General features: G+C 49.5%; 2 protein-coding genes across 3 annotated transcripts in view; both read right to left on the reverse strand.

The window, feature by feature from the left end:
• Positions 1-2,314, reverse strand: Pnma1 (PNMA family member 1). Its single transcript, XM_021202487.1, has one exon. It carries the CDS (start codon positions 1,766-1,768, stop codon positions 719-721), a length of 1,050 nt encoding a protein of 349 aa, XP_021058146.1. The 5' UTR covers positions 1,769-2,314; the 3' UTR covers positions 1-718.
• A 3,016-nt stretch (positions 2,315-5,330) lies between these two features.
• The window catches only part of Elmsan1 (ELM2 and Myb/SANT domain containing 1), a 68,309-nt gene continuing 62,913 nt past the window's right edge, over positions 5,331-10,726 (reverse strand). For both annotated transcript variants that reach the window (XM_021202037.2, XM_021202036.2), the window contains exons 10-13: positions 10,120-10,269; positions 8,585-8,797; positions 6,679-6,875; positions 5,331-6,386 (exon numbers count right to left, since the gene is read on the reverse strand). In XM_021202037.2, coding sequence (XP_021057696.1) covers positions 6,227-6,386; positions 6,679-6,875; positions 8,585-8,797; positions 10,120-10,269 — 720 coding nt within the window. In that variant the 3' untranslated portion in view covers positions 5,331-6,226. The remainder of the gene's footprint in view (positions 6,387-6,678; positions 6,876-8,584; positions 8,798-10,119; positions 10,270-10,726) is intronic.

Genomic DNA, 10,726 nt, shown 5'->3' on the forward strand with positions numbered 1-10,726 from the left:
TTTTCAAAATTTTATTTGTATATATCTATTCAATAACTTCAAACTTAGAACCCTTAGCATTGACCAATTATTAAATGACTAAACTTTGGAGTAGGGGAAGTGTAGATTGGCCATGGCCACTCCCTCTAGGACTTCTGTCTTCCACTGTGCAGCTCTGTAAAGGCCTGTTTTTTCAAACATGCCACTTTTAGTCTGTGGATCCTTTTCAGGGAAACTGATTACAGTGTTGAACCGTGAGGATTTAGAAATCCTCATTTTTCAAGATGAGTAATATCCTCTAATAGAATCACATTCTTTCCATCGATACAAATTGGGAACAATTTACAGTAAAACTGTCCACAGTGTTAGTAACAAACACAAGAGTTTGTACAGTACAGTCTGTGAACCTGGCGCGCACTTAGCATCAGAGCTTGCAGCTTCACAGCCATCTTCACAGGAAGTGTCATGGCTTCACGGTTTCTCACAGCTGTCAGAGATGTCCCCAGAAGGGCTGGCATCAAGCATTCACTTTAGGCAGGCAGTATGGATCACCTTTTCGGCTGCAGCTCCTGTCAATCACACAATTCTGTGAAAGTTACAGGAATATGCGGGCCTGACTTCCCCATCCCATCCCTCAGAAAGCAAAACCAAGCCAGGAGGAGGCTGGGTGTTTACTTCGAGTGGCAGGCTTACTAAAACTTCACAGGGATATCAAAAGCAGCCTGGCCAATCCTGGGACTCAGAAGTACCCCTCCAGGCCTAGCTGCAAGAGGGCGGCCTCCGCTTCCTCCTCCTCCTCCTTGGCTTCCTCCTCTCGAATCTGCACCAGTAACTGGAAGAGGTTGGGTGCGGGCCCTTCCGCAGCCCTGGCCAGCCACAACTGCCTTCGGAGGGCCCCACTGTGGTTGGCCCCAGCGATGACCTGCTCCAAGCGGGCCTGGTTCACCTTATCTTTATCAATGGCCCCCTTGTCCACTACCTTTTGCAGCAGAGGCTCCAGACGGATAACATAAGAAGATAGCTTTTCCCCTGGGTTCTGGTAAGTGTTCAGAAATCTGACCTGTGCATCTCTAGAGCTCTCCACACTCCCAAAGACTTGCTCAAGAGCCTTCAGGCATTCTGCGGTCGTTATGGCAGGGTTGTTGGTCTTGAGGATGCGGATGATGTCAGCAGCGGGGCCTCTCAAACTGTCCATCAACCGCCGTCTCTTTTCTATATCTGACACCTGCCATCCCTCTATGATTTCATTTGAGTGCTCCAGCCAGGAATCAAAAGTTTCCTCGCCAGGCCCGGGAATGTCCTTCCCGGAGAATAACGTCAGCTTCTTATACCATATGGACTCAACAAGAGGTTGAATAACATTATCCAAAATATAGTTGAGCATCTCTGCTGGCATTTCCGGAGCTGGAGCAGGGTTCTGAAACCCAAGCACACGAGCAACATCTTGCACGGTCCACCCTTCCCTAGCTAGAAAGAGGTGCAGCCTTTCCAAAAACTCCGCGTCAGAAGTGGGGGGCTTAAACACCACTTTCCAGAGCCCTCCTTTGCCTGGTATCTCCCTGGGGATCAAAGAGTAATCCACTGTCCCAGTGAGCTCTAACAAGACCGCCTTAGCATTTTCTTCTGTCCAGAACATTCTCCCCAGTACTCGATAGGATACCTGGGGCATCGCAACTTGGAGTGTCTCTTCGATTTCATCACAGTTCACAGGGATCCCCCAGACCAACAGAGCTCTCTGAGAGTTCACATCCATTCCCCTGCACCAGTCTTCCAATAGTGTCATAGCCATTTTGCCCAACTATTAAGAGTGCCAGTTCTACAGACACTGCTTGGACTGGCTCACGAGGCTATAGGGCCTAGGACAATACAACATGCTCTCCTCCCCCGGTTTGCCATGGGGGCGACAAGTTTCAAGCAACCACAATTACCAAAAAGACAACAGAGTTCCGTCTTGTCCCAAGTCAGTGCCTGGAGCCACGGAACACTACACCTATCACTTGAATGTCGCCCCCTTTGGTCCGGGCAGGGAGGGCTGAACTGGCTGCAGCTGTGTCTGGCGTCACCGTTTAAAGAGGGGGAGCAAGGTGGGCTCAAGGCGGATGGCTCGGGGCTGGAGATGGCTGGGTGCGGTCGCGGGGCGTGGCAGCTCCTCCCACCCCTCCCGGGCACGCCGGCTGGCTGAGGGTCGCGCGAGACCGTGGCTTGGCTACGTGGGGAGAGGCGGCACTCCGAGCACCGGGGACTCAGGCGGCAGGAAGCACGGAAGGGGGAGGAACCGGGCTGGAGGCAGCTCTGCTCAGCGCTTAGGTCCGCGCGCTCCCGCAACGGCCGGCGTGCAGCTGCGGTGGAGGGCGGAATCGGTCCGCCTGCCTCCCCCTGTGTCACCGTGACAACCGTGTCCATGACGACACGAGATGCGCGGGTTCCAGAGGATCTGGCGGTTGCTATGGTGTCAAGAAGGGTTTGAAGAGTCTATTCTGTGACGGCGCATTTTTTTTTTACAGCCCCCCGCCCCCCCCCCCGCCTCGTACTTCCCTGATTCTTAACTATTGTTACGCATGCTTTATTTATTTTTGCCATGGATTTAAACTGGCCTTATTGATACGCATCTACCACGACGGACTTGTCTCATATTGCTCATCCGTTCTATACATTCACTCTTCTGACTTCCGTAAACCACCATATCCCACTCTGCAACTGCCCGGTTTCTCCCCACAAAACTAGAAAAGAGAATTCCATCTACTGGTTCCTGTGTCTGACTTGGCTTTCTTGTCTAGTGTGTGTGTGTGTGTGTGTGTGTGTGTGTGTGTGTGTGTGTGTGTGTGTACAAAACCCCCTGCCTACTTATCTTTGTAGCCAGGCAGACTGCAAATATATTCCCTTCTTGTCCTTACTGAGTATACAAGATAGCAAAACAATGTTTATGGCCCAGAAAAGGGGGGAGTTCTCTTCAAGCAAAACAAGGCCTATTAGTCCCAGATGGCAAAAACACCCCTATAAGAATGTGGTATTCAACAATGAATTTTTTTAAAACCTTATTTAATAAAAGGTCTTAAGATACAGAACATTCAAAAGTAAATAAGTTACATAGGTACATTACAATCACAGCAAGATTCTCTTTAGTGTATTAATTTTTTTTTATAAAAAGCACACAAAAAATAAAATTTTCAGTCTGGTCTATCACAACTGTACACAAAGGTAATATTTATATATATATATATGTACACTATTTTAATATGTAACAGTCTTTTTTAAAAAGAGTGCCACAGGCAACAAACACATGAAAGGCAGTGTCTGACCATTTTGTTTCAAAATAAAAGGAATATACTTACTTTATGCTATTAAAATATTTGTACAATAATTACAGACTGTCAAGGCTGTTCTGTGCTCCGTCCTCTCCAACAAGGCCTTTAACTTAAGAGACAAGTGAGGAAAAGTTCTAACAGCTGCAATTTTTTTTTTTTGAGGCAACAAACACAGCCAAATGTGGGTTAGACACAACTGTTTTTATATAAAAATATGCATACTTCCTGTAAAAACCTAAGGGGGTTAGGCTTTGCCAGTCTAGTAATAAATAATAACCCGGAACAGTGAGCCCCAATAAAAACATTTAAACAGCGAGGCTTGAGTACTGTTGCACTCTTTGTCCTCTGTCTTTAACATCTGGCACATGAGAAGAGAGGTTAGGTGACTGAGGCAGTTAAATATAGGCAATCCCTTTAGACATCGTGAGCACAGGGCCTCTGTGCCCGGGTTGGAGGTGGGGCGGCAGAAGGATGGCAGGTGGGTAATGTACTTTAGCTATGAGGGGGCTGCTGAAGGCCTGGAGGAGAGCAGTGAGGGCAAGAGACCTTAGAGATGGTCCAGAGCACAGGCACAGTCAGTGCCATGGCCTTTTCTGAATGCAGGTGGAGGCTGGGGGACAGGCAGGGTGACATGGTATAGGAACTCTATTGTCAAACAGGGAGCTCTGACTAGAAAGAACAAAAGCCACGCCCAGTGTGTTCATATGAGAAAGCACCAGAATGGATGCGCCTGCACCAGCCTCCGGCCGGCCGTGCATCTCCACTTTGAACTAGTTCAGTTTTCACACGTGTGTGCTGGCACATGGGCCCCTCTAAAACAGTGTCTGGTGGGATCACTACCTAAAGGTACCATCTCCATTTTTTTTTCCTGGCTATATTCATCTGGTCTCTGTGAACTTAGAAAAGTTCTTGCTTTTTTTTTTCTATTAAGATTTCTAAGGATAAATTGGTACCACTGAACCGAGGCGTCTCATGTGGCTAAAGATCTCTGATGTCACCTGTCCACCAAGGGGCCTGAGCCAGATATAGTTTAAATAGAAAAGAACCTTGGGAAACCTAAGTGGCACTTTGGGGCTGAGCTGTGAAGGCACGTGTTACAGAAGTGATTTAGAGGAGATCCTAAACTTGTTGCCCTCCTGCTTCCAGAGGGTACCAGATTTTGGTAATCCCGGGACTTCGAGTTGATAGAAGCCTGTGAAGGAAACAAACATGGGAGGGTTAAGGTAACTGTCCAGGTGTCTGGGGGACAGTTTTGTTATTTCCACGGGCAGCTCTCATAGAACCACACTAATGTGTAAATGAATGTAAGAAATACCCAATAGTCTTCGAAACAAAACCCCATCTGTTTCCAGTTCCCAACGGGCTGTAGGCTACTTCCTAAGGAATGGTGAACAAGTCCTTTTCAGCTCCTTACTAACATGCTGAACAGTCAGGCACACGGTCACTTAAGACTTTCTTTTGTACAACTAGAATTAAATGATGATATCAGAAAAGTGACTTTAGGCCCCTACAGAACTGGAAAACGAAGGGGACTCTAGAACATTCCAACCCTTCAGTAATTCCATGCCGAATATGGTTTCTTCAAGCCAGAATCCAGGCTGATAACCAAAACTAGAATTCTGGCCCCTTGCCAACTCCCTCGAGCGTTTGAAAGTACAAAAGGGCAGGACAGAGACCTGCCTTTGATCTCACCCACATCTGATTCCTGTGACTGATAACACTCCCCACCTTCCCAGCCCAGTCAGTTTCTGTCATTCCTGTGGCCAAGAGCCACAAGGTAAGAGACCCCAGGGCCTTGGAACTGGGGGAGGGTTTGGGGATGCCAAGAAGGTGCCTTATTTTGGGATAAATGCACTTGGACCTCTGAAAAGCAAGAGGCCCCTGGTCCCTGAGGATGTTAAAACTTAAATATTAAAAAAAAATAAATAAATAGTTCCCAAATGACAACAAGTCATGGAATGAAGGCTCCTGTCTAATCTAGTTAGGAGACGTCACCCTCCCAGGGAAGAATCCAGCAATCTCCAGCATGCCGTATTGGGGGGGGGGGGAGGGAGGATTGGAGGCTGTGAATATCAACATGGAGCGGGGTGCAGTGGGATCAGCTGGCAGCTACTGAGAACACTACAGGCAAGAAGGAAGCTGGCACCAAAGAACAGGCCAGGCCTCTCTAGGACCTGCTTGAGGCTCCTTTAGCAGCCTCCGGGACTCAAAGGTATAAAATGCTAGTCACAGGTTTGTCAAAAGCTCTCTCGAGCCTAGCTCTGCATCTTCTGGTCTCTGGACAGTTCCTCTCCATGTAGTAGGCCGAGAGCAGGGCACGAACGCCAAACTTTTGAGAAAACTTTGACGGCCCCAGACGGGCTGTTAACGAGCAGCAAATGGACTGAAATAGCCCTCCGAGATACGCCTAAGGAAGTGGGGACCTCCAGACGGGATCGTTGGAGCAGCTCCGGCCTGAGCATGACCGCACAAGGACAACACAGGTGTTAAGGCCACCGCTCTCTAAGGAGTCCCTCTGAGGGGGCTTAGGTAAAGGTCTGCACCGCCTTCCAGGTCCTCTGCGGAAGGAGGAACAGTGCTGCCATGGGGTGAGCGTGTGCTTGGCTTGCCATGGTGGCTTACTAAGGACCTGGGATGAGAGAGGTACAGATGCAACAGCGGAGAGCAGAGAAGCAGCTGCAGAGCTCTTCCCCATTCCAAGGGGCCCGGCCTCTCTAGGCTCCAGGAAAGCAGAACTCGGGACCAACCAGATACTGAGAGAACTGGATCCTGCAGCTCTTAACACTGTCCTTGGCCTTTGTAAATAAAAGAGCCGGTTTATTTTTCATTATCGGGTTTGTTCTGCAGAGCAAAGTCCAAATGAGTGACCCTCTTCTGGCCCCTTCTAGAGGTTCCAGGTACTGGGGGTGCTGGGGAGCCCGGCAATAGGATCCAGCAGGGCCTCAGCCCTTCTCCCCTTCGCCGCTCTCTTCTCTGAGCGCCTGCTGATGCGCGGCGGCGGCTGCTGCCTCCTTCTCCTTCAGCCTCAGAGCTGCGGCCTTCTTCTCCTGCTCTGCGTGACTCTTCATGTGAGCACTGCGGCTCTTCACCTTGTAAAACACCCTGCAGCGGGCAGGAAGGGCTCTGGTGAGAGAGCCACCCCTTCACTCTCCTCCCTCCAACCCCAGCAGGTCCACCTAGCCCCTACCCTTACCCCGCCCACTCGGGAGGTTCCCGCCCCGCCCCTTCACAACGTGCCTGCCTCATGACGTCATTACCCTGGAAACCCACTTAGCCAATCAAAAGAGCAGATCCCGGGGCCCCGCCCCCAGCAGCGTCTAAACCCTCAGCTTGCGTCCAAGTCCCTGCCCTAACATTAATGGGTCCCTGTGAAGACAAGGAAGGGATTTCTTACCTGCCGCACTTTTTACAAGGGAAGGTGTTCTCCTGGTTCTGGGTTTTATTAAATGCCTCTGTTTTCTTCTTCTTCTCTGTGAAAGGCAGTGCCCTTCGCGACTTCCCTGGCCCCTCCCTCGGCTTCTCTGAGGTCTGAACACCTGCAGACCCCGGGGCGTTGGGCTCATGGCTCCGGAGAATGAGGACGTCATTGGCCTGGAGACAAGCAACAAACAGGGTGTGTCTTAGAGGCAACAGAGGGCCCTAAAAAGTCACACATTTCTGCCAAATGGTCAGGGACAGGACCTGCTGGCTGCTTCCAGGAGGCCACTGCAGCTGGCGCTATCACAGAGTGGCTGACACAGTAATTCTGTGCCACACCCTGGCAGCTATAGGCATTAATACTTCTGACTCTGTGTTCATGTTTTTTTGGGTTTTTTGTTTTTGTTTTTGTTTTTTACATTTAGTCCAATCATATCTCCATGCTAGAGAGACATGTGTTCACATGTGTTGGGTGATAGTAAGTCAGCTCCTCCAACAGGAGCCCTGTCTCCAGAAAGGGACAGATGTGGCAGTCACTAGCTGAGGAAGTACTAGGAGGGGGAAAAAGAAGAGAAATGATACAGAGAGCAGAGGAACTATGGTATGCACCCCAAGGAGGTTTAAAGACCTGCGTTAGTCTTAGGCCAGGAACCCCAAATGGCCATCAGAAGCGATAAATGCGCCCTCAGTCCCCTTAGACAGCAGACACTACACACTCCTGGCAGGCTGGCAGCCGAGCTCAGAGGGGGCACGCCGGTGTGTCTGGCTGACAGTGTCCTGCAGGGAGAGTGTGCATGCACACTCCCACCTCTGCGACTTCCTGGAGAATTCTCCCAGGGAAGCTAAAATGAGATGCCTTGCTTAGTCTGTGAAGGGGACAGAGCACAAAGACCTGGGCTGTACCTAGAGCCAGGTCAAATGGCATCTCTGGCCCTGATTTCCCTCACGTGCTCAATGAGAGTTTAGCACTGTGCAGTTACTATGAGGAATCAGTGAGATAGCAGACACGAAGCACTCAGCAGAGAACATACAGGGCCTTTTTAAAAAGATTTCTTTGCCGGGCGTGGTGGCGCACGCCTTTAATCCCAGCACTCGGGAGGCAGAGGCAGGCGGATTTCTGAGTTCGAGGCCAGCCTGGTCTACAAAGTGAGTTCCAGGACAGCCAGGACTATACAGAGAAACCCTGTCTCGAAAAAAAAAAAAAAGATTTCTTTATTATTATACACTATATTCATTTATTATAAGTACACTGTAGCGGACTTCAGACGCACCAAAAGAGGGCATCAGATCTCATTCCGGGTGGTTGTAAGCCACTGTGTGGTTGCTGGGATTTGAACTCAGGACCTCTAGAAGAGCAGTTGGTGCTCTTACCCACTGAGTCATCTCGCCAGCTCTACTCCAGACAGTCTTACCAAGTACATGTTCTAGGGGAGCCAGGAGTGAGCTGTAGCTTATGAGTGCTTCCCCTGCCACACAAGTACTGGGCTTTCACATGGCCTCTTTCCTCTGAATCTCAGACACAGAAATACTTACACAGTATGTGTATGCATGTGTATATATACATACATATAATATACATGCATATACACACATGAATATACATATAATTACATACAAATATATTTTTTGTATTGGAAAGATAAACTGCAGTCTGAATCAGGCTGTCCACAAACCATATAACCTTCAACCCCAGTTTGCTTAGCTGTAAAATGAGCTTAATCATAGTCTGTCCTCATCACACAGGGTTGAGACCCAAGGAAGTTAAGGGCATGAAGGACCTGGTCTGTAACCTTGAGGGTCACCAAGGTCTTGCTATCCTCCACCCACCCCTCAGGCCTCGCTCAGCCTTCCTGCCCTGCCCTCAGGGAATAAAGGCCACTTACCGCCTCATTGGCCTGCAGTGTCTGTGTAGCTTTGACAGCAGCGGCCCGCCGGCTGCGCTCGCGCCCCTCTTCCTGCTCTCCCTTCTCCATGGTGCCTGGCACCTCCTCCTCCCCCTCCTTCTTGGGCTCCGTCACTTCTCTCTTAGGCTCCAGCCTCTCTTCACTTGGGGACTCTCTTCTGGGAGGAGGTACCCTTGGGAACTTCTGAGAAGTCTATGGGGGACAAGAACCCAGTCATTCCAGAGTGCAGACTCTGATCCACCCAAGGCTCCGAAGCCACCTGCTGGGTCTGCGGCCCTGCCTCGGCCCAGTCCAGCCTCTTGTACTGGGACTCTGTCATAAGTCACAGCTTTCCTATGGCCAGTTGGCCCGGAAAGAGGATGATAGTCTTGACCCTGGGTGCCCTCAGAGTGAGACTGAGCCAGGGGTATGGAGGGAACTTGCCAGGATACACAAACCACCTGGCCTCCTGGAGAGATGCCCAGAATCTTGTGAGCACCCTTTGGACACAGTGACCTCGTGTGCCAGGCAGGAGCTCTGAGCTCCAATTTAACTGTCTGTGACACTTTATCTCCATTCCCCATCTATAATAATGGGGACCAAACTACTCCCTCATCTCAAAACAGAACGCCACCAAGTCTTGCCTTGTAACCTACAGACAATGTCAAGAGGATTCCTGGGCACAAAATTAAATCACAGTGTCTCTCAAAGACCACGTCAGGGTTGGTGTTAATGTGCCTCTTCCCTAGACTTGATAATCTGCCTAAACGAGAAGCCGGCCCTGTCTCAGAGGCCTGGCAGGCAACTGCAGCATGTAGCTGGCATTTAGTGACAGGGTTTGGTTTTCATGTGGACTTATTTTTCCCAGTACCTTCTATTTATAGGCAACAATACTGGTTTCTATTTATGATTGTAATATAAAGCTTCCCTTTTGAGAAAAAAAGTGGGCCGACTCAAAAAAAATTAATAATAAAAGTTGTGGGAGGAGGGCTGGCGAGATGGCTCAGCAGTTAAGAGCACTGACTGCTCTTCCGAAGGTCCTAAGTTCAAATCCCAGTAACCACATGGTGGCTCACAACCATCTGTACAGCTATAGTGTAGATATATGAATACATAAAATAAAGAAATAAGTCTTAAATTAAAAAAAAAAAAAAAAAAGTTGTGTGGGACGTGACAGAAACAGTAATCGTGGTATGTGTTAATGCACAGACAAAGCAGAAATCATAAAGGTGGTACAAGAAGAGATGGAGCCCAGAAGTGACCTTGGTGGTCTGCTCGGAGGAGGTGGTAAGCCAAAGCTGGGCCACTGTCTCTCCAGGGTTCTGCATCAGCACCAACACTACGACTGAGACGGTCGATACCAGAGAGCTCAAATGGGCCAGGGCCTGGGCCACCAGCTCCCGGGAGCTGTCAGGGGACTGCTCTCCTCCTCTGTCAGCCCTGTATAAACTCCAGGAAGAATCCTCAGGCTTCCAGTTAGGTCCTGGCCTCAGGTGTTACCCAGAGTGAGGAAGCAGACCCGGGGAAGGACTCACCTTAACGTCCACCTCAACCTCCTCTTGGCCTGCCTTCTCGTCACCGATATCCAGATCGCCGAAGGTGAGCGTCCCGTTACGGCCGATTTTCACCTGCTTCTTGTAGGTGTAGTAGAACTCCACACACTGGGCCACAGTCTTGGTTTGGATCTGAATTAAAGCCAAATGGGGGTCAGGGGGGCCACTGTGGCCCGCCTTTCTCATCTCTTCCTGCTCCCTTTAGCCTGAGGCAAAAAACTAAATCCCAAACCGCAATTCTCAACGCCTACTCCACAATGAATCTCTGACCAATGCAATTAACGGAGGCTTCTGCACCATTTTAGTGAAGGACCAGAATTTCTGGGTAGATTTGACTGTGGACTAGATATTAGAGGGTCATGACCTATAAGAGTCCCAGCACAAGAGGCTGCACTGGGCCAGTAGGGGCTCAGGAGCCCTGGCTGGGTCAGAATCTGTATGCTAGCAGTGTAACTGAAGTCATTCTCATCCCTCCAAGTTCTTGGAAGTTCATCTGGCTCCTCCCGGAGTCCCCAGGTGAAAGAAAGGGGGCTCATCATCCTCATTTTTGCTTTTCTTTTTTTTTTTTTTTTTTTTTTTTTTTTTTTTT

This window comes from Mus pahari, chromosome 7 (genome assembly GCF_900095145.1).
Source record: "Mus pahari chromosome 7, PAHARI_EIJ_v1.1, whole genome shotgun sequence".
NCBI classification, from domain to species: domain Eukaryota; kingdom Metazoa; phylum Chordata; class Mammalia; order Rodentia; family Muridae; genus Mus; species Mus pahari.

Bases quoted from the DNA above. Each gene is read 5' to 3' on its own strand.
- Pnma1 (XM_021202487.1), bottom strand. From the start codon at position 1,768: ATGGCTATGACACTATTGGAAGACTGGTGCAGGGGAATGGATGTGAAC.